The sequence below is a fragment of the Terrapene carolina genome, unplaced genomic scaffold (assembly GCF_002925995.2).
Source record: "Terrapene carolina triunguis isolate 2854851 unplaced genomic scaffold, T_m_triunguis-2.0 Scaffold189, whole genome shotgun sequence".
Taxonomy (NCBI): Eukaryota; Metazoa; Chordata; order Testudines; family Emydidae; genus Terrapene; species Terrapene triunguis.
Window position 1 is genome coordinate 15,860,682 of NW_020664540.1, and position 18,938 is coordinate 15,879,619.

At 40.3% G+C, this 18,938-nt stretch overlaps 2 protein-coding genes across 2 annotated transcripts in view; one reads left to right on the plus strand and one right to left on the minus strand.

Annotated features, from left to right (window-relative positions):
* NEMF (nuclear export mediator factor) overlaps positions 1 to 3,765 on the plus strand; it is a 29,098-nt gene extending 25,333 nt beyond the window's left edge. Inside the window, exons 28-31 of the mRNA XM_029912105.1 lie at positions 261 to 293; positions 1,394 to 1,659; positions 1,752 to 1,831; positions 3,411 to 3,765. Coding sequence (XP_029767965.1) covers positions 261 to 293; positions 1,394 to 1,504 — 144 coding nt within the window. The 3' untranslated portion in view covers positions 1,505 to 1,659; positions 1,752 to 1,831; positions 3,411 to 3,765. The remainder of the gene's footprint in view (positions 1 to 260; positions 294 to 1,393; positions 1,660 to 1,751; positions 1,832 to 3,410) is intronic.
* A 197-nt stretch (positions 3,766 to 3,962) lies between these two features.
* KLHDC2 (kelch domain containing 2) lies at positions 3,963 to 18,151 on the minus strand. Its single transcript, XM_024224407.1, has 14 exons — positions 18,082 to 18,151; positions 17,299 to 17,474; positions 16,117 to 16,196; positions 13,713 to 13,830; positions 12,200 to 12,315; positions 11,759 to 11,840; positions 11,558 to 11,641; positions 10,735 to 10,815; positions 10,593 to 10,651; positions 9,984 to 10,093; positions 8,442 to 8,514; positions 6,341 to 6,428; positions 6,008 to 6,060; positions 3,963 to 5,666 (listed from the first exon to the last, which is right to left on the minus strand). The coding sequence occupies exons 2-14, from the start codon at positions 17,452 to 17,454 to the stop codon at positions 5,543 to 5,545; spliced, it is 1,224 nt and encodes a 407-aa protein (XP_024080175.1). The 5' UTR covers positions 17,455 to 17,474; positions 18,082 to 18,151; the 3' UTR covers positions 3,963 to 5,542.
* Positions 18,152 to 18,938: the final 787 nt, after the last annotated feature.

The window sequence follows — 18,938 nt, forward strand, 5'->3', positions numbered from 1 at the left end:
CAATATTTCCACCCAAATCTGTCTCCTTCCACCTTTGCATGTGCCAAGGAAGTTTGGGGATAGAAAGAAAAACCCTATATAAAAATGCAGCAGTACCAAACATACTTAACTTAGCTCTCCCTTAAAATGGTGTTCCATACGCATTGAGGAGACTGTACCCACACATGACTTTCTATTTGCTGGGAATGTGACCTTTCTGGGAGAAGTATTCTGATGTTCTACAAGTCTTAATGTTTCCTTTATTTACATCTGTGGTGCAGGAGGAACAGGATCAAGATCAACAGGAAAATGAGGTAAATTTTATCACCTTCACACTTCTAATAAAGTGCTAGAATAAAAGTGCTTAGAAAAAGTTTTTAAAAGTATCTCTGCTCAACACTGCCAATGGCCTGGACCCCAAGGTCCTATCTGCTAACCCAGTTTGAGGAGTGTCAGTGAGGTTTACAATTCCTAACTTGGAGGAGATTGGGCATGTCACAAAGGTGAAGCACTTGGCCTTCCAGAAGGGTGCTAGTCACTATGCGTAATGACAACTGAGGTTTATTGATTGTGACTTTGGTACAGACCCCATGAGTTCAGACGTATCATCACTGCATTATAACTTGGCTTTTTCAGTCACAGTTAGGATGTGAATTGTCAATCCAGGTATTAATGTTTCTTTATTATAAGGATCAAATCAGTTAATGTTTTTCTAGTGGAGAGCTTCAATGTGACCTTCCTAGTCTCTCAGTTGTATGGCTGTATTAGTGCATAGTATTAAGGTAATAAATACACAAGTTCCAACAAAACTTGGTTAAAATAACAAGGATTTGACAAACCCATTAAGTAGTTTTCCCTTTGTCTTCACCTGATTAACTCCATCAAGACCTCAGAATAGTGGATGATCTCATATCCCCTATAGGCTGACACAATAAAATCTAACTGTGATGAAAATAGTTCTTTAGACTAAAAGTTCGTTTACTTTACAAAATTGTTTACTGGACTCTTTAATAAGAGGAAAAGTATGTACTTTCTTTATGTAATAACAAGTCTTAATTGACTATGCTAAAATATAAACCAAATTTGGAAACTCCCCTTTACCTCATTTAAAACTAAAAGCCATGTAACCTTGGACCTTCAGATTTTACTTATCAGATTTTTTTTAAACTAGGGTTTCTCCAATAGCCCATCATCTCTTGATACACTGAGTACATTTCAGTAATACTGTGACAACAGATTATGGTATGATATACGCATGGGGATTATGACTTCTCTGCACTTGGGCTGTGAGGGAGAAGGACCAAATTCCAACCTCTTCGGTAGTGAAAGATGGGTTTATTTTTATTGCTTTAATTGTTGCTTTTTGTTTAAATGTTGTTTTCTAGTTTCACAAGGATTGTCTTTGCTATTTTAGGAAGGAGAGAGACTGCTAAATTCTTTGACAGGCCAGCCTCACTTGGAGGATATCCTCCTCTTTGCTATACCAATATGTGCACCTTACACTACCATGACAAACTATAAGTAAGTTGCAGCGATTTATCTGAAGAAGTAACTTTAATTTGACAGATTAGCAGCACGTTGAGTTAGTTACTTAACACCTGTGTAAATGGTGTGATTTTTCTTGTTCTTTTGAAAGATACAAAGTGAAGCTCACTCCAGGCACCCAGAAGAAAGGAAAAGGTACTGTATACAGCATAGTAGTCCTTTTCAACCCAGCAGCTTTTGAAGCTGGCACATGCCATTTAACATCTTCTTTCATGTACTTTTTACAGCTGCCAAGACTGCTTTGCATAATTTCATGCATTACAAAGAAGCTACAGCAAGAGAAAAAGATTTATTTCGCAGTGTGAAGGTAAAGAGCCATCTCCTTGGCTTGTTCAAACTGTACTACAGCAAGAATGAAAGCAGCATTTAGGGCTATTGCTTTCAGTTTTGTCCTTGCATTACTAACTCCTTATGCTAAATTATCTCTTCAATCTTGTATTTGGCTGTGACATTGAGTACCTTTCCCAGACATGAGGAAGAGCTCTGGGAAAGTTTGTCTCTCTCTCCAACAGAAGTTGGTCCAGCAAAAGATATCTCACCCACACCTTGTTTCTCCTTATTGGCATAGAAGATTAATAGACTTTTAAGGCCAGAAGGGACCATTAAATCATCTAGTCCCAACCCCCTCATCACATGCCAGCAAGATTTACTCAGTTACCCCTGTCTTGAGCCCAATAACTTGTATTTGACTAAGTATACCTTCCAAAAATCATCCAGTCTTGATTTGAAGACAGCAAGAGCTGGAGAATCCACCACTTCCTTTCCAGTGGTTAATCACTGTTAGAGTTTTGTGCTGTGTTTTGAATTTGTCTGATTCCAGCCATTGGTTCTTTTTCTGCCTTTCTCTGCTAGATTCAAGAATGCTTTAGAACTGGGTATTTTCTGTACATGAAGGTACAGACACACTGTCATCAAGTCACCTCTCAGTCTTATTTTTGATAAACTACAGATTGAGTTTAGAGTCTCACTGTAAGGCACTTGCTCCAGACCACAAATCATTTGTGTGGCTCTTCTATGTATTGTCTCCAATTTTTCAACATCCAAACTGTACACAGTATTCTAGTGTCTCACCAATGCCCTGTACAGAGGTAAAATCACCTTCCTGCTGATGCTTGCTATCCTTGTTTATATAGCTAGGGATCGCATTGCCCTTTTGGCAGTCACACTGGGGCTCATGTTCAGTTGTTTGTCTGTGATCCCTAAATCCTCTTCTGAGTGACTGCGTTCCAAGCGAAGTCTCCTATTCTGTCTGCATGGCCTGCATTATTTGTTCCTAGATGTATGACCTTGCATTTTGCTATATTAAAATACATGTCCCAAGTGATCCAGATCACACTAACTGCCCTGTCCTCACTTACCATTCTGCAAATTGTATTATCAGTTATCTTATTTACTTCTAGATCCCTGATAACAATGTTGAATAATCTGGCCTACCACAAGTTGTGGTGGAATCTTATTAGGAATGCACCCCTGTGATGATTCCTTGTTAACAACTATTTATATCGAATACCACTGAACAAACTAGTTATGTTCAGCTAGATAGCTGGAGTGTTGAGCATATATATGATCTGATGATCCATTGTTTTCTATGGAATGAGTGGGAGGTGCAGTAAGTGTTAGTAGTTCTTTATTCATTAAAAACAAGGGGAAGGGGAAGGTCTGAGCACACTGCATTTTCATCCATCATTTGCTGAACTGTCACATGGCCACTTTCTTTGGAGAAACAGGCAGAGAGATGCTGTAATGTAGTGACAGTGACACACTTATCACTGGTTCATATGGCATTACTACTTTGCAGCTGGTATTCAGAGAGGACTTGGGAGGCTGGGAAGGAGTGATTGTTGAACACTTCCTACTTGATTTTGACCCTTGATTTTGTTTTGTAGGATACTGATTTATCAAGAAATATTCCTGGTAAAGTGAAAGTGTCTGCACCTAAGCTCCTGAACATGAAAAAGAAGTGAGCGTTGGTCATAAATCATGCATACGTGTTTGAACTGCCACTACTACTTCAGAAGAGGACAGTGACAAACCTGCCACCTGGACCTCTTCAAATTTTGCTAATAAAGTAAAATAGCTATAATCAGTTGGACTAAATTTAAGAGGCAGAGATGAACTGTTTCCTGCATCTGACCCTGGCCTAGATCTATTTGTATGGACTTTAAATTACATGTAGCATGTGACTCCTCTAAAGTGCACAAGTAAAGTACTACTGGCCTTAGTTGTCAAAGGCAAGACTGATTTTGGACTGATCCTCTTTCTAATACTGTGAGGACTGGCACAGACCCAGTGCATTCTCTCATTACTTCCTGCTCTAGCTTATGCTGTAGCAAAGTCCTGCTGCTTGGTCTTTCCAGCTCTCCTTTGGCAAAGGCTGGGATTTAAACATACGACCCTGTTTGGAGCCCTTGTTCTAGTCAGGACATTGACTGTATTAATCTGCTCCCACTTAACAGTATCATGTTTGGGAATGAAGACAGATAATGTTTACCAAAAGCCTGTACAGTCAAATCTATCTGTCATTGCTAAGAAAAGTCCTCAAGGACATAAATCCAAGTCTTGCTTCTGACTAGTCAGCTGCAGTCACTTACTGGCTGTGGGAGCACGACAACATTATGAATGAATGGGAGATAGTATAATACTTCGCTCATAGTGTGGGGATTTTATATTTGGACTTATATGTACTCTACCTGTGAGCAGACAAAAAACAAAGGCCAGAGTAAAACAGATGAATGGTGAGCTGTAGCTTAAAAAGCACAGATCTAATAAAATGCCCCAATACTATTCACCCTAATGGAGTGTATATAAGACAGCTAATTGAATTACAGTTTAGTATTATGAAAAGAAATGAGACAGTAAGTGGAGTGCTGAAGTCACTTTGTTCCAATATTTAAATCACAAGCCATTTATTAGTTTCTCAACCCCTCCACTGGATCAGTGGTGGCCTATGCCTCCTGATTCCTGGGAGACAAGGCAGAGCCAGAAGGACTTTAGTGCTGGTTGCTGCTCACATACAATGTACTTTCAGTAGTTTTTAAACTAGTGAAGCTGAACAGAGCCTGGCAGCTGTTAGTCATCAGCTTCACAATATGCACGAAGCTCTGAATATGGAAGCTGCTGAAGGACATTAATAATCAAGCCATTCCTGGCAACCTGGCAGTTTGTGCTTTTGGCTACTCCTAGACATGCATGGTCTAGTTTGACACTTAACTACTGATTGACTAAAGCATTTTCACACTCACTACAGGATTAAGACAGAATACAATGTCTACTTATCACTCACACCTACAGCTCTTAAATAACCCCACAACATGACACTTAGTCACCATCCCTCTACATGTGTGTCTAAACAACTCAAACTTTTTAAAAGTTCTAAACCTTAAGCTGGTGAGCTATTCCCAGCACTAAATTAAAATAGCAGTTTCTCTAACCTTAAACTCATGTGGTCAAACATGTTAGGAACCTGTCTTATTCCTATCTGTGAGATGCTAATACAGACAAACTGCTCTATCATGTTGAATAATGCTAAAGAGTCATTGTTCTTTCCTATTAATGGTGTCCCAAAGAACATTAGTGCCTGAAAATACTTCTAGCATTTGCCAAACTAAGACCCAGAAATTCAGCAACTACCCACAAATCCTTGAATGGTAACTCCTTAAACAGTGTTTCTCCCTGCATTGACACACACTGAAGTAATTTAGGATAGGAAAACTACTCTATCATCACGTAATGAAGTGAGTGGCATTAAGTTGAACAAACCATTACTGGTTTAACTTAGCTTAGGCACTGATACATTTCAACTTGCATTAAATACATTTATTGCAAACATCTTTACACAAAAATAGGTTCTCTCTAAGCCATTCACATGCAACTTACAACCAACAAGCTACTACCAACAACAATGCAGATATTTATACAAGTCTCACATCTGCCACACGTGGTTGGTAAAATTATTACATCTTTTAGAATTGCTCATCCATGCAGAGGTTGTTCACAGAAGTAACTGATAGCAGAAGTCTTAAGAGCCAGATGTATTGTTACTTCCAAACCGCTGATTGACACTGTGAAGCAAGTGCTTTGGGAGGCAGGTCCATGAGTTGGCTAATATCTCTTTGAAGCAAATGACTGCTTCTAGGCACAGCCTTAGAAAAATAATGAATATCTCAGTTACTATTAAAAACATAAGTGAAATAGCACCAAAGGTAAGAATTCTGTTTCTTAAAGCTGTTTAGTTGACTTGTTCCCCCCAAAGTATTAGCTGTTTTCACTGTCAGAGGATTATGAAGTCTTTACAAAAGAATGGAAGCAGCAAAACTCCTTCCATCACTGAATGCTATTTCAGCTTTCCTAGGGGAATGTTGTTATTACCTCAGTCTCCCAAGTATGCCTAGGAACCATGATCCGGTACTAAAGTACAAGGTATTAGTAAATGAGAAGGGAAGAACAGGGGTGTAAGATTCAAAAGTGTATTTTTTTTTTTTACCTTACAAGAGATTTTGGTTGTAGAGAAAACACAAGTATCTCATTACTATGCGCCTGGAAAGAGAGATGTTAATTAATATTTGAAGCCTTATTGTTAAATACATTGATAAGTTCATTCCTTAAAAAGCAGCAAAAGTTTCTCTTAAACAGCGAAATTTTCCTGTGGCGTTGAAAGTCTTAGTCACTGATGGCAGAAAAAGGCGTTTCACAGTTGTAGATTGCAGTTGAAGTGACAGATGCTAAGGGCAGGTCTCACTTTATAAAAAATTTGTTTTTCCACACAGTAGCACTAGAAGGTACATACTACATAGGTGAAATTCTTAAACAGACTTACTGCTTTGTGATGGGCAAGCAAGTTGTTGGCACAGCCACCAAAAACAATCACCTCTCCTTCTTCACTTGCACAAGCTGTATGCCACAGCCTAGAAAATGAACAAGCCACACATTTATTAAGTACAAAGAGAAAGAGTCCAAGTACAGCATCAATATCATTACAGAGAAGTGCTGTGAAATAAGATGTAATATTTATATGCAAGGTCGATGCAGACAGGTTAGCTTCAGCATGTAATAATTTCTAGCAACAGTAAAGAATGACTTCAGTGGATAAGAGTTATCATTCCCTGTACACAAACCATATTACAGATACCCACTTTGTAAGCTGTTTGGGTGGGAAAGCAAAGTAGTGCTGAGTGGTTCTATAGTCTGATAATGGGCACTTGTGAAATTCATCTTTTGAAGGTAAACTAAAATTTACGGTAATCCTAGTTTTGGTAGCTGAAGGGTTTGTGAAGAAATATTGTTTGATGGTAGAGCATTCTATTTTTTTCAGTCAAGCCAATCATATCAGAGGCTTCCAGTTTTTGAGAGCTGAACGAACCAGTTACAACAAGATTATCCAAACAATGAGACAAGGTGAACCCTCACCATCCACACTGTCACATTCCACCTGTTGTCTAACACATGTTATTACTGATACACCTTAGCTGCCTTATAGTACTTACGTCAAATTTCAGTGTTTTTATCAAGCATCTGAAAAATATTATTTAAATTTCAACATACTATTTAAGGCAGATTTCTGAACCCTGCAGGAAGATCAATTGTAAGAAAGGTGCTTGGGATAGGACAAAGTTTAGCTCTAGTAGATTACTACAATCTTACTACAGAATTTTGCACAATAAGGAACGAGTACTTTCCCATATTGCCTTTTCTAAAAGATTAGCCTTAAGTTAACTAGCTATAGTATGCTCAGCGCTGACCACCACATAAGAATTATGATACTGAATCAGAGCAGTGGTCCATTCAGTCTGGTATCTTGCAGCTGTGGTCAGTACTAGACACTTCAGTAAAAGGTTCAAGTAGTGCCATACTAAGCAGGTTATCCTATACCTGTCCATCAGTTGGGACTGGCTTATGCCCAGAGGCACTGACGTTCATCATCATTCTAAAACATTTTATCGAATGTGACTGTGCTTAGTCTAATCCATGAGTGCAATCCTTGGATCTCTGTCTCAGTTGCAACTTGTACCAACAAGTTCCATAGACCACTTATGCAAAAGAGTATTTCCTTTTCTAAGTTTGTTACTTTTCACTTCTATTCAATGTCCCTTTGTTTTTAGTACAATAAAGTGTAAGAGTACCCCTATGCCTTCCCTATATGGTTATCTTATATCTTTCTCTAAACAGTCCCAATTGTGTGAATCTTTTCATTCCTTTAATTATTTTTTGACAAACATCTCTGAACTCCCTCTATTACGGCTTGAGATTGGGTGACCAGAACTTAACAGTATTCCAAGCAAAGATGATTTATGGTGACATTACAATGTTTTCCATCTCATTCTTATGCACCCTAACTAACACTGTTATGACTTCAGCCATGTAAAAGACAATGGTCTCTATTTAGACAAAGTCTATCAAGCAAAGTACTCTGACGCAGAGCCAGCTGTCAGCCAGGGCAATCAAAGCTTTGTGATTCCCCTTATGTCCAGAGCAGCAGTTTTAAACAAAACATTCTGTTAGTAGACTGAGTATGGATTTCCAAGTCTGACATGTTAAGGTCTACTCTGCCTGTCGAGTACTAGAGCTTTGTGTACTAACACCACTAAAATGGACATTCTAGTTAGTTCTCTGCCATTTTATAGGCTAATAGTTACGCAGAACAGTAATATAGTTTTGAGTTCCAAACAATGTAATCACAGAGAGATATGCAGGAGTCTGTATCAGCACACAGACATATAGCTACCTTAATCCTGCACCTTCATAAAACAGGATGTATTATCATGGTTGGGTAAGAGCAACCAATCTGATTTATCACTACTTAAACATTAAAAAGAGATCCAAGACCTGTGTGCCATATCAATGCTACAGACTGCCCCCTAAGATTTCCTAGACACTATTACTGGTTTTTATACATTTCCAAGAATGTGTGTACACCTTACCTTGGTTTTTCAGAATAATTATGCTCAAACTGTTTCCACTCATTCTTACTGATACAATAAATCCAAGCATCACCTATAAATACAAAGATATATTAACCCTTGTCACTGTTGCCAGAACAAGCATGTTCTGGTATAACATAAGAATACAGTGTTTAACCATGTGTGTCCCCATTCTTCAGGACTGAAATTTGCAATTTGTGGCTAGCTGTGTGAAAAGTTGCTCTCACTGGTCGTTTTCTGTGGCTAGGACAGAGAAAAGAGAGGCAGGTGGGGAACCTATGCTTTTATCCCTTGTCCATACCAGTAGCAAACTTTCATTCGGGAATGAAATCTAAATCTACACGAACGTCAAAAATTGTAAACTGTTACTTCTCATTCAGAGCTGGGAGTGTAGTGGTTTTGTAGAAAAAGAAAAATACAGCCACAAAGTTGAACATAAATTACTAATCATCTCCTCCTCCTTTCTGGGTCCCACTCCACATGACTGCATGTACAGGAGGCCATTACACACAAACACTGAAATCCTTATTTATGTTTTTTAATATACGTGCTGTTAAGTCCTTCAATCACCAAGTTAAATTATACATTGTGTACATGTGTGTAGGTATATAGTCCTCTTTACGGAAGGAAGAGATGTCTTGTCATTTTAAATTCCTTCTAAAACACAACAGACCACACTGAAATGATGGAATGCTTTTCCTTGCAGAAAACAGCTTACCTATGAAAACTAGATGTCATTTCATATGATGTAATATTATTAATGAAGTTTTCATAAGCCCCTCTAAATGTGCATTTGATCTTGATAAAGTTTACAAAACAAAGCTGATTACATGTTGAATTAGACAAGAGTAGTGTTGCTTTTTTAATAATCATAAGAAATCAGTCACATGATGGCCAGTCTGTTGATGATGCAATTCTTGTTTCCCCTGGGGCTAGATAGTGTAACTCATACAGTTTGGGGGACTGGTATAGCCATCTTACCACTCTGGGAGTAGTTTGCCATCACATTCCATTCGTCTGAATGGATTTTACACCACACAAGGTAGTTGACTATAATCAAATAGCACTTTTCAAAGATAAGCCTAATATTTTCAGTACTGACAAGGCTGAACAAGTCTACAGCAGGTCACCTAACCACAGATTTTCACATTGCTGAAAAGATTAAGAAATGAGCTCTCAGCTTCTGATTGGACTTGGAATGCTCTGTTTTTAAAAAATGCCATTGCTGCTATGAGACGTGAACAATGAGCACTGCAAAATGTTACTCACGGGAATAGTCAATGGCTAGGACACTAGAGAGGGACTCAGGAGACCTAGGTTCAATTCCCAGGTCTGCCACTGGTTTGCTAGAGGACCTTAGGCAATTCACTTAACCTGTGCCTCAGTTTCCCCATCTGTAAAATGGAGACCGTGATATTGACCTTTATAAAGCACTTTGAATTCTATGGTTGGAAAGCACTAGGTATTACTGAGACAATGTTAGTAAATAGTTTACAGTTAAACAGACACTTGAGCATGCAAAGGTTCCTTAGAATTACTTACTCAGTGGCTGCTTATCGGTGGTAAACCCTCCAAAGAGAAATAGGTGATCTGATGAAACAGGAGTTAAGGAATGCCAAGATCGGCCTACTGGGCAAATGCCTTGTGTAATTCTGCATTTAAACAAAAAAGCACCCCAAGTTACAGACCAGCTAAAACACAGTGCAGGCTTTTTTGGGTCCAATGATTTTTCAGATATTAAATCCATATAGTTAAGTACTGGATGCTAACTTTGACCAACTATTAGCAACAATTCAGTTTCTTGTTGAGGAAGGCACAGTTCATTTCTCAAGGATTAGAAGTCAGACTTCCTGGAAAGAGTTATTGCAGACAGACTAATCCAATGAAGACAGAATAGTCTCAAATAATGGCCGTCTGAATGGCAGAAGGCATTTTACTCATCTCCAGACACTTTAAAATTAGTGATAGCCAGTGAAACAAGGTACTAGGACATAAATGTTTAGTCGTACCTCTCTAAAAGCAATGCATTTGATGGTAAATACTTTGAAGTTCTGTTAGAATGATTTGCAGGTGAAAAAGCACATCTACAAATACAATTATGTACTGCCTTAAAAAAAAAAAAAAGGAAAACTAAAGAGCTTTGATACCTACATTTCATTCCACTCCCATGTGTCCAAATTAAGATGATAAAGATCATTCATTCTAGAATCCTAAAATAAAATAGATAAAAGTTGAATGAACTATTCACTTCAGAGATTCAGCAGCAACATTGTAAAACTGTTCTTACACTTACTCGGTATCTGCCTCCAAACACATAGCCTCTGTTCCCAACTGTAGCGCAGGCATGGGCTGCTCGGGGTGAGGGGGATTTACCCTGAGAGAAGAAAATATTAAAATTCGAAGGAAGACTTGTTTGATAGTGTTATTCAGATAATGGTATTGAGCAGAGGCTGGAAACTAAGAAAGGAAATCTGGTCAGAGATCTTTAACAGCTCCATAATTACACAGATGTTATATTCAAGATAAAACTAAATACCATTTCCCTCCAGAAACTCATGATCAGCTAAGGGGGCAAAAACCGTGGATTAACAGTCTGATTTAAGGTGACCGGCAGCAGGTGGGGACAGGGGAGAAAATGGAGTTGCATTCATCTATGTAAGGGAGGCCAAGAGACCCAAGTTTTACTTGTTGGGGGGGGGGGGGGGGGGGGGGGGGGGGGGGGGGGGGGGCCGGGAAGAGGGGAAATAAGGGAGAAAGAGACAGGCAGATCTGCCAATAAAATAACTACTGAAGTTATATGACTACAATATAGAAGTGGTACTTCAATACAAGTCAATTGCTTAAAGCCACTGCTACTGAGGCAAGTCACTGCTGGAAGCCCATGGAGACACCTATGTAGAGCAGCCTTTTGATCTGTAGACTTCCTCTTTCTTAAGGAGTATCAGAACAAAACAAAAAAAAAAAAAAAAAAAATACAGGCCTAGCAAGTGAGGATACTTTGCATAGTATTGCTACTCTTTATCTTCATGTCCCTTCTAGTGTCAATCCTAGAAAAAGCTGCCATTTCTGCTGAAGAGTTATGTTTTACTCAGTGTCAAAATTCTTTTAAAAATTACCGTGGTTATGGGCTGGCTCCAAGAAAAGGTTTCAGTGTCCAGAACATGTACGTGATCATTCCATCCTCTAGGCTGACCTGAGTTCTTCAGAAAATTGATGAAAAAACGATTACATTTCCATTTTAATTAACATATTATGCACTAGCAACAGAATGTTTTCTGCTGAAAATTACTCTTAGGTGGAGAAAGAAGGTTACTTACCCAAAAAGAGGTTTCATCAAATTCAAAAGTTCCTATTGGTATCCCTTCAGGCGAATAACCATAACCTCCAAAAAATATTAGCCTGTTCAACAGAAATTACATCAAGATTATCAAAAGCAAGTACCACTGTACGGCAATCTCTACTATTACAACGTAATGCTCAGTAAAGGCTTTTCACACACAGCATATGGGAAAACCCACTATGCTCCCTTGACTTTGTTACCAAATTACAAGTAAGGTTTTTCTTATTTTCAAACATGTTTAGGGTTGAGCACTTTTTAAATGTTTATTTAGAATCAAACCCAGCACAAGATTCAACGTATAAAATGTATTCCCTTCCCAGTTTTGTTCAGCTTAGATACAATACACCAACAAGAATGACAATCTTCTTAAAAAAAAGTCACAAAGAGAACTGCAAAACTTTTGTTCATGCTTGCTTACTTATTTTTATAAACCCAAACTCCAAGTTTGTCCTTTGATGAGGGGGGAACACCTTGACATTCTACTCTAACCCACTGCAACACTTTGTCCTTGGATCTGGAGTTTAACATGTAGAACTACAAGACAATAAAAATAAGAGTTTTTTTTAAACCCACACAGTTAGCATACATCTAGAGACTAAAAAATGTTTCAATATATTGATTAGCATGCGCCAGCAGAAAAGTATATAGTTCTTTTCCAGGCTCAGAATACTATGATGAAATAGTCTGAGGTCACATGTAAGGATCCAACAACCCCCCGAAGTAGGCCCTTAATGCTGTTCTACACCTGTGAAAGGAGTATTAGCGCTGAACTTAGTTTACTACTCCCATCCCAGGGTGGAAAGCAGTAGTACTCCCCCAAGCTCCAGCCATTTGAATGTAAAATAGTTCACTCAGCAGATTTTTTATATAATCATCTCTCCTTTCTTGCACACTTTGCTGTGCAGAGGGACAGCTGATGTTGAATTTAACTTGTCATTATGCTAATGATGAAGTCTATCAGTGACATGAATATGAAGCTCGTCAGATGTCTGAGCTATTTTATTTCAGCCTGTCTGCATCATCATTTCATCAGTTTACACTGAGTTTATGTTTTAAGGGTATCTTTTTTTAAGTGAAAGCTTAGATTCTCCAAGCATGAGACAGATGGAAGGAAGAAAGAAAGAAACATTTCACCAAACTACCACAAACCAGCTTAATTCATCACCATTTCTATCCATTCGCAAGTTTAAGATTTCAGTGGATTTTTGAAGCTCCCAGCCTTCAAAATTAAGTAGACTCAAAGAATCTATGTAATATGACTACAGGGTGAATTTGACCAGTACATTAGGATTAACACCACTTATTTTGCAGTAACTACAACTACTGGAGAGGAGGATGTTTTACAGCATTGCAATTTACTCCTTCAGTCATGTCAAACTATCTAGGGCTGGACCTGATACATTCCCAAAACCCGTATCAGCCAATACAGTTACAGGGAAATTGAACTGGAGGAAGTCACTGTGTCAGCCATCTGGATGAAAAGCTCAGAGTGGTAAAACTACTATTGTAAGTTGTTGCTTCTTTGGCAAGTGTAAAAAAGTAACATTTGTTTGGATTACTTCAAGTCTGAGGAAGCGATTGCAGGAAAGAAAACTAGTTTCTCTGTTCCAAGCAATGAACATACAGACAGAAGATGAAGGTATGTTGTAGGAGAGGATGTGAAGAACCTAATGACTTGCTACCTGTTCAGCATTCCCCAGTCATTAACATGACAATATCAAGGCTTGGTTAACACAGTCTAGCAGACATACTATATCTGTTCAGAAGGAAGAGCATTTGTAGTTTATGAAATGTGATATTTTCATGCTTTGGATGCATTTTAATGTGCTTAGAAGTCAGTCTTATCTTTAGTACAGAATGGGGCTACAAATAGTGTCTATTGGAACCTCGTTAACAGAAAGGGTATAATTAATCTTCAGACAGACACTTACCTTGTTTGTATTGCCACGTGCATGATGCCCTCCAAATAAATACAATACTTTGTCTACACACACAGCACAACTGCCTGACATGGAAGGTGGAACATCTCCTTCTGTTTTTTTTTTATTCCTGGAAAGATACACAAAAGCATTTAAAAACTGATAAAAAGGAAAAGATTATTATGTCTGAAGTCGAAGGATTCAATCTGACTGGCTGAGTTATTAACTACAACAGGTGTTTGTGGGATATTCAGGACTCCAGTTTTGAGTCATTTGGATCTTTGTAGTAACAGCACTTCGAACACACTGAAAAACCCTCCTTTTACAAAGATATATTTTTGGGGGATTCTCTATGTCCAATTCAGAGGACTAAGGATCCTCCTCCCCTCCTCCGCCTTTTTGAAATGGAGATACTCAGACACAGAGAATCCTCCTTTAAAAAACACATACTGGTAAAAAAAAAAAAAAGGAGGTTTTTTTAATGTTTTCAAAGCGCTATAATCACAAGGATGCATTTCCAAACTCAAGGCTCCACATGACCACAAGGACAGCAACTGCCAAGTAAGACTGGATGGGACTCCCTTCTGAACCAGTTAATACTGCTCCTTAAAGAGTTTAGGGCACTTTGCAGGATAAGTCCCTAGTTGTCTAGAGAGGTGAAGCAACACATAACCCCCACTACCAACAGCAGGTATGCAGCTTCTGAACAACTTTCAGGTTTTTTTTTTGTTGGACAAGGAAGCAAAAATAATATATGTAGCTAAACAGATGTTTTTAATTTAAAAAGACAGAGTACCTTCACAACACGATGAAGGAAATACTATCTGAACACAGGTTTATTTCATTAGGTTATTTGCTGTAGTATGTTACAAATATATACAATCTACAGAAACTATATTTGATATCAGGGGTTCTCAAATATTCCACAGTGTTTGTCACACCTTAATGGAGAAACTGTCTTGGGAGCCACCTCCTCTCCCATTTAGGGGCAAGTGACATCCCTGTGGCAACTACAGCAATCACTTACATGGAAAAATAAGATTAAGAAAACTTAATATTTAACTTTTATAATGCAGTTTGCAGGGTGAATAAAAATCAGTGATTTAAAAAAAAAAACCCCACAAAGTCAGTTTCAATTTTAATTAAATATGGATTTCTAAAAAATAAATGCGCTTAAAATTAAAAAATTTGAAATTGACAACCTATGTTAAGGTTTAAATAATTATTCAAATCATTTCAATTATACAAAAAAATAATACCCAATAGTACATACAGTATTTGCTGCCAAATTTTAAAGGTCAAACCACTGAACTGGGATGATTTAGTTGGGAATTGGTCCTGCTTTGAGCAGGGGGTTGGACTAGATGACCTCCTGAGGTCCCTTCCAACCCTGATAGTCTATGATTCTATGAACTGGTGGAAGCCACTGGCTAAGCTCCTTGAACTAGAGTCTGTTGAAGTGCTAACCCAACCTTTGACAGTAGTAGCCTCTCCTGCAGATGCAGAGAAAATATTTTCTTCATTTCACTTTATTCAACTAGTTCAGCTCAGTTACTAATTTAATTCCAAGTTAAGAAACCAATTGGGAGTTGAAACACCAAGAAAGCTTGTTTTCCACTTCCTGTTTAAGAATAAAAACCAGGGATCAGGGGATGAGATCTATTCGTTCTAAACTCATGAAGAACATGGTGACCAGAAACCTCAGTTCAATTCACTAACTATAGTTAATACTGCCTTTGTTTAATAAACCAGTTAGGTTTGAATGCAAAACATAGTTTGATGTTTTTTTCTTATGTTTCCAGCACATTTAGGATAGTTTTATTTTTAAAAAATTAAAATGCTGTTTTTGTGCATTTTTAATTTATGTTTCCATCCAAGTAGAGCTTGACACAGATCACAAGTAAAAAATAATCATACTCTAGTAAATAAGAAATGCATCATTTTCTAAAATAAAAAAAAAGGTAAAAATTAAGAATCTGAGTAAGTGTATGTGGAACTGTATAACTGCTTAAACAAATGTGTATAGATATAGTGTATGCTCCTGGTTAACAAAAAGTACCACCAAATTTAGTGTTCAGGCTATATTAACTAGCAAATCAAATCAACCTTTCTTTAGAAAAATAACTAAAAGGTACAAATGCAAAACACGATTAAAATGGATTTAAATCAAAGTTCCCTGCTTGCTGATTAAAGTCAGTGATTTAAATTGCTTATATTTAAATCAAAGGATCCTGGTGTGGCAGTTTGTCATCTGGAAAGGAGGAAAGGCAGTGCCAGGTTGACCAGACAGTTTTCTGCAGGTCACCAGCAATTCCTCCATGGATCAGTAGTATGATTTATAGATCAGTTTGAGAACCTCTTTATTTTTCCTTTCTTAAGCCAGTGTCTTTATTTTAAAGTCACTCATGTACTGTACCATCTTCCAGTTTCCATGCTGTAGATCCATATTTCATCTCTAGGCAGATAGAAGTCATAAAATCCCCTAACTTGAGCATTCTGCAGGGAGAGCAGAGAAGAGAAAAGGCACTATTACAAAAGGCTCGACATTTTATATCATGTACAGTCAAATGTTTTCAGGCCTGCCCTCCTTCCCCCTCAGAAACAATTCAACCTATTTTTAAGTGTTTATGAAACAGAAAATAGCATCAGGAGTCAGAAGAGGGATAAGTAGTGTGACCAGTGCAGGCTGCACTTCAGTGACTCTCACTTGTGTAACAGCCCTCAAGGAGCAGTTACACACTGTGACAAATTGAAGCAGTCTCAGGGCTACTTTAGCTTGTGTTGGGAACTGCACCAGCTCACAGCAGACTCCAGGATCAGAAGAGTATTAACATGGGTTAAAGCCACCTTTGCAACCTCCTCCCTCTGGCACACTAAAGCTCTAGCATGAGGATCTGCGCCCAGACTTATTTATTTATTTTTTTAAAGGATTTTGCCAGATGTTAGTGGAATACACTAGGCACCTTGTTTCCAGATATCTGCAAAAAATTTAGTTTGCTGTCAAATGAAAATAAATTTGGTGACCTTACCCTTGTGACTTGGACAAACAAGAACTAGATCATAATACGGTTTTATTTTTTTGTTTAAACTACACATACGCCAGCATGATTAGCAGACTACTCAGGAACTCTGAACTCTAATGTATCACCAAGTAGGGGTGTGCTGGAAAAGCTGTGTGGATAACATTGTTAAGTGCCGATCTGCGCCATGTCTTGGTCAACCAACTAACAGTATTTCCTTATCTTCCAGAGGATTAAATATCTTGCAAGAAAGAGAGAACAGAAACCCCATCTCCTACAAACAGCCACTGATTAGTCTTCAGAGCATTTATTTAACATCATTTTACAAGGGTCACACCATTTCTAACTACTTATATGTCATCTTAAAGTTATAGTTCAGTACTTGGCATGTCAAACTTTCTTTTGAGTGGGTATATTATGTAGTTAGAGTCTTGTTGAAAGACTGAGTGAGGCCGGTCAACCTCGAAAGCATCCCCAATGGCAGATGCCTGGGTCAGTGCAGAGAGAAGCTGTTTTGTCAGATAAGGAGGCCTTAGCTGTAGTAATATTTTAAAAGAATAACAGTTTGCGAATGGTACCTTATAGCCTCCCCAAACAAACATGCAGTGCCCGTCAGTGACTGCCACATGCCCACTGCGCTCTGCGGGGCTGCTGTTCTCCAGCGGCTCAAAGTTGTCCTCAGCGGGAGCTGGGAGCTCTTCATCTGCCTGCAGCTCTTCATTATCATCAGCCATTTTGATACAGGGCTATAGTCCTAAAACAGACATGTGGGGCTTTGCATCACCGCTGGGTGAAACCACGAGTAAAGAAACGCCACAGAGCCGCTTCCTTCACACAGGTGACATATGCAAAATGGAAACGAGAGAGCGCGCGAGCGAGCGCCCCACGGGTGTGCCGGAGTTCCCGTGGGCACTACACGCCGTTGGGTCGCCGCTCGGAGCGGAAGCCTCCGCCGGGCGTTTCTCGTGGGTCACTGCAGCTGTGGCTGCATTTCTGGAGGACCACAGGTCACAGACCCACCGCGGGATTTCACGGCCTTGTGCTTCAGGACTCTTGGCACAAGTGGCGGCTACCGCAGCGCGTCCACCCCAGCAACGGGGGAGCAAAACCTGCTGGAGACCAGGCCACGCGCGACGTGCCCCGCAGAGACACGGGGGGTGTGGGGGGGCTCCTCACTGACAGGGGCCCGGGTTCCCCGCCAGGGAGCGGCGCCCGCGCTCGGTCCCGGAGGGACAGCCGCCGCCTGGCGGGGGGCCCCCGAGCCTGGCACTCGCCGCCCCCCGGGCCCTGAGCCCGCCGGGCCCCTCCCCCAACGCCGCCGCAGGGCGGGGGCAGGCGGCTCGCGCCACCCCCTGACTCACCTCAGCGGGCCACCCAGCCTGTTGTGGGTCACCACTGTCAACATCCGCCGCGGCCGACTTCCGCTCCCGGCAGCCTCCGCGCCCAGCGCCGGCCCCGCCCCCAGAGACCGTCGCGCGCGCGCCCCCGCGAAAACCCGAGGGGGGAGGGGCAGGCGTTGCCGCCAGGCCGCCGGGTGGCTGGGTCCAGTCCGGGGCTAGTCCTGCAGCAGCCTGGCTAGTTCTGAGGATGTGTTCCTATTACCCCTGCGCTAGGCGCTGTACAAAGTCGGGCTGCCCGCTGTCCTGGCATCTGGCAGTCTTCCCAGCGCAGTAAAAGTCCCGGGTTTTGTCAGGCACGCCCCTAGTGGGAGGCTGAGGGCAGCAGTGCCTGCGCCCAGGGTGCTCTAGCTCCGGAGTATTTGGGAAATGGGAGCAGCAAGTGGCACAGGCAGAGCAAGTACTGGCAGTGGGGTCACCGCCAGGTGGGGGTACTATGGATCAGCTGGTGCCATATCCTGTTTGCCAAGGTCAGTGGCCAGGGCAGCCCTGGCAGCAGGTGCCATCCCCCAGGGATGGGGTAGGGAGACAGTGCCGGGGGAGGAGGCCAGGTGCATATGGTAGAAGGTAGGGGGCAGGCGGATGTCCTGTTTTTTTGCACCTCAGAGGGCAGATGCCCCATATTTTTTGTATGCAGAGGTGGCAACCCTCATGCGAGCACAGAACAGAAATAGGGTCTCTGCCCCAAGATTACAGTATTAAATTATTCACTACCTACCCCCTGTTCTCCACGCTGACTTGGACTTCATGGTGGTTGGGGGTCACATACTGACCTTTAGGACACTTAATTTAGACCTTGACCCAGCAGCTGATTCTATTCA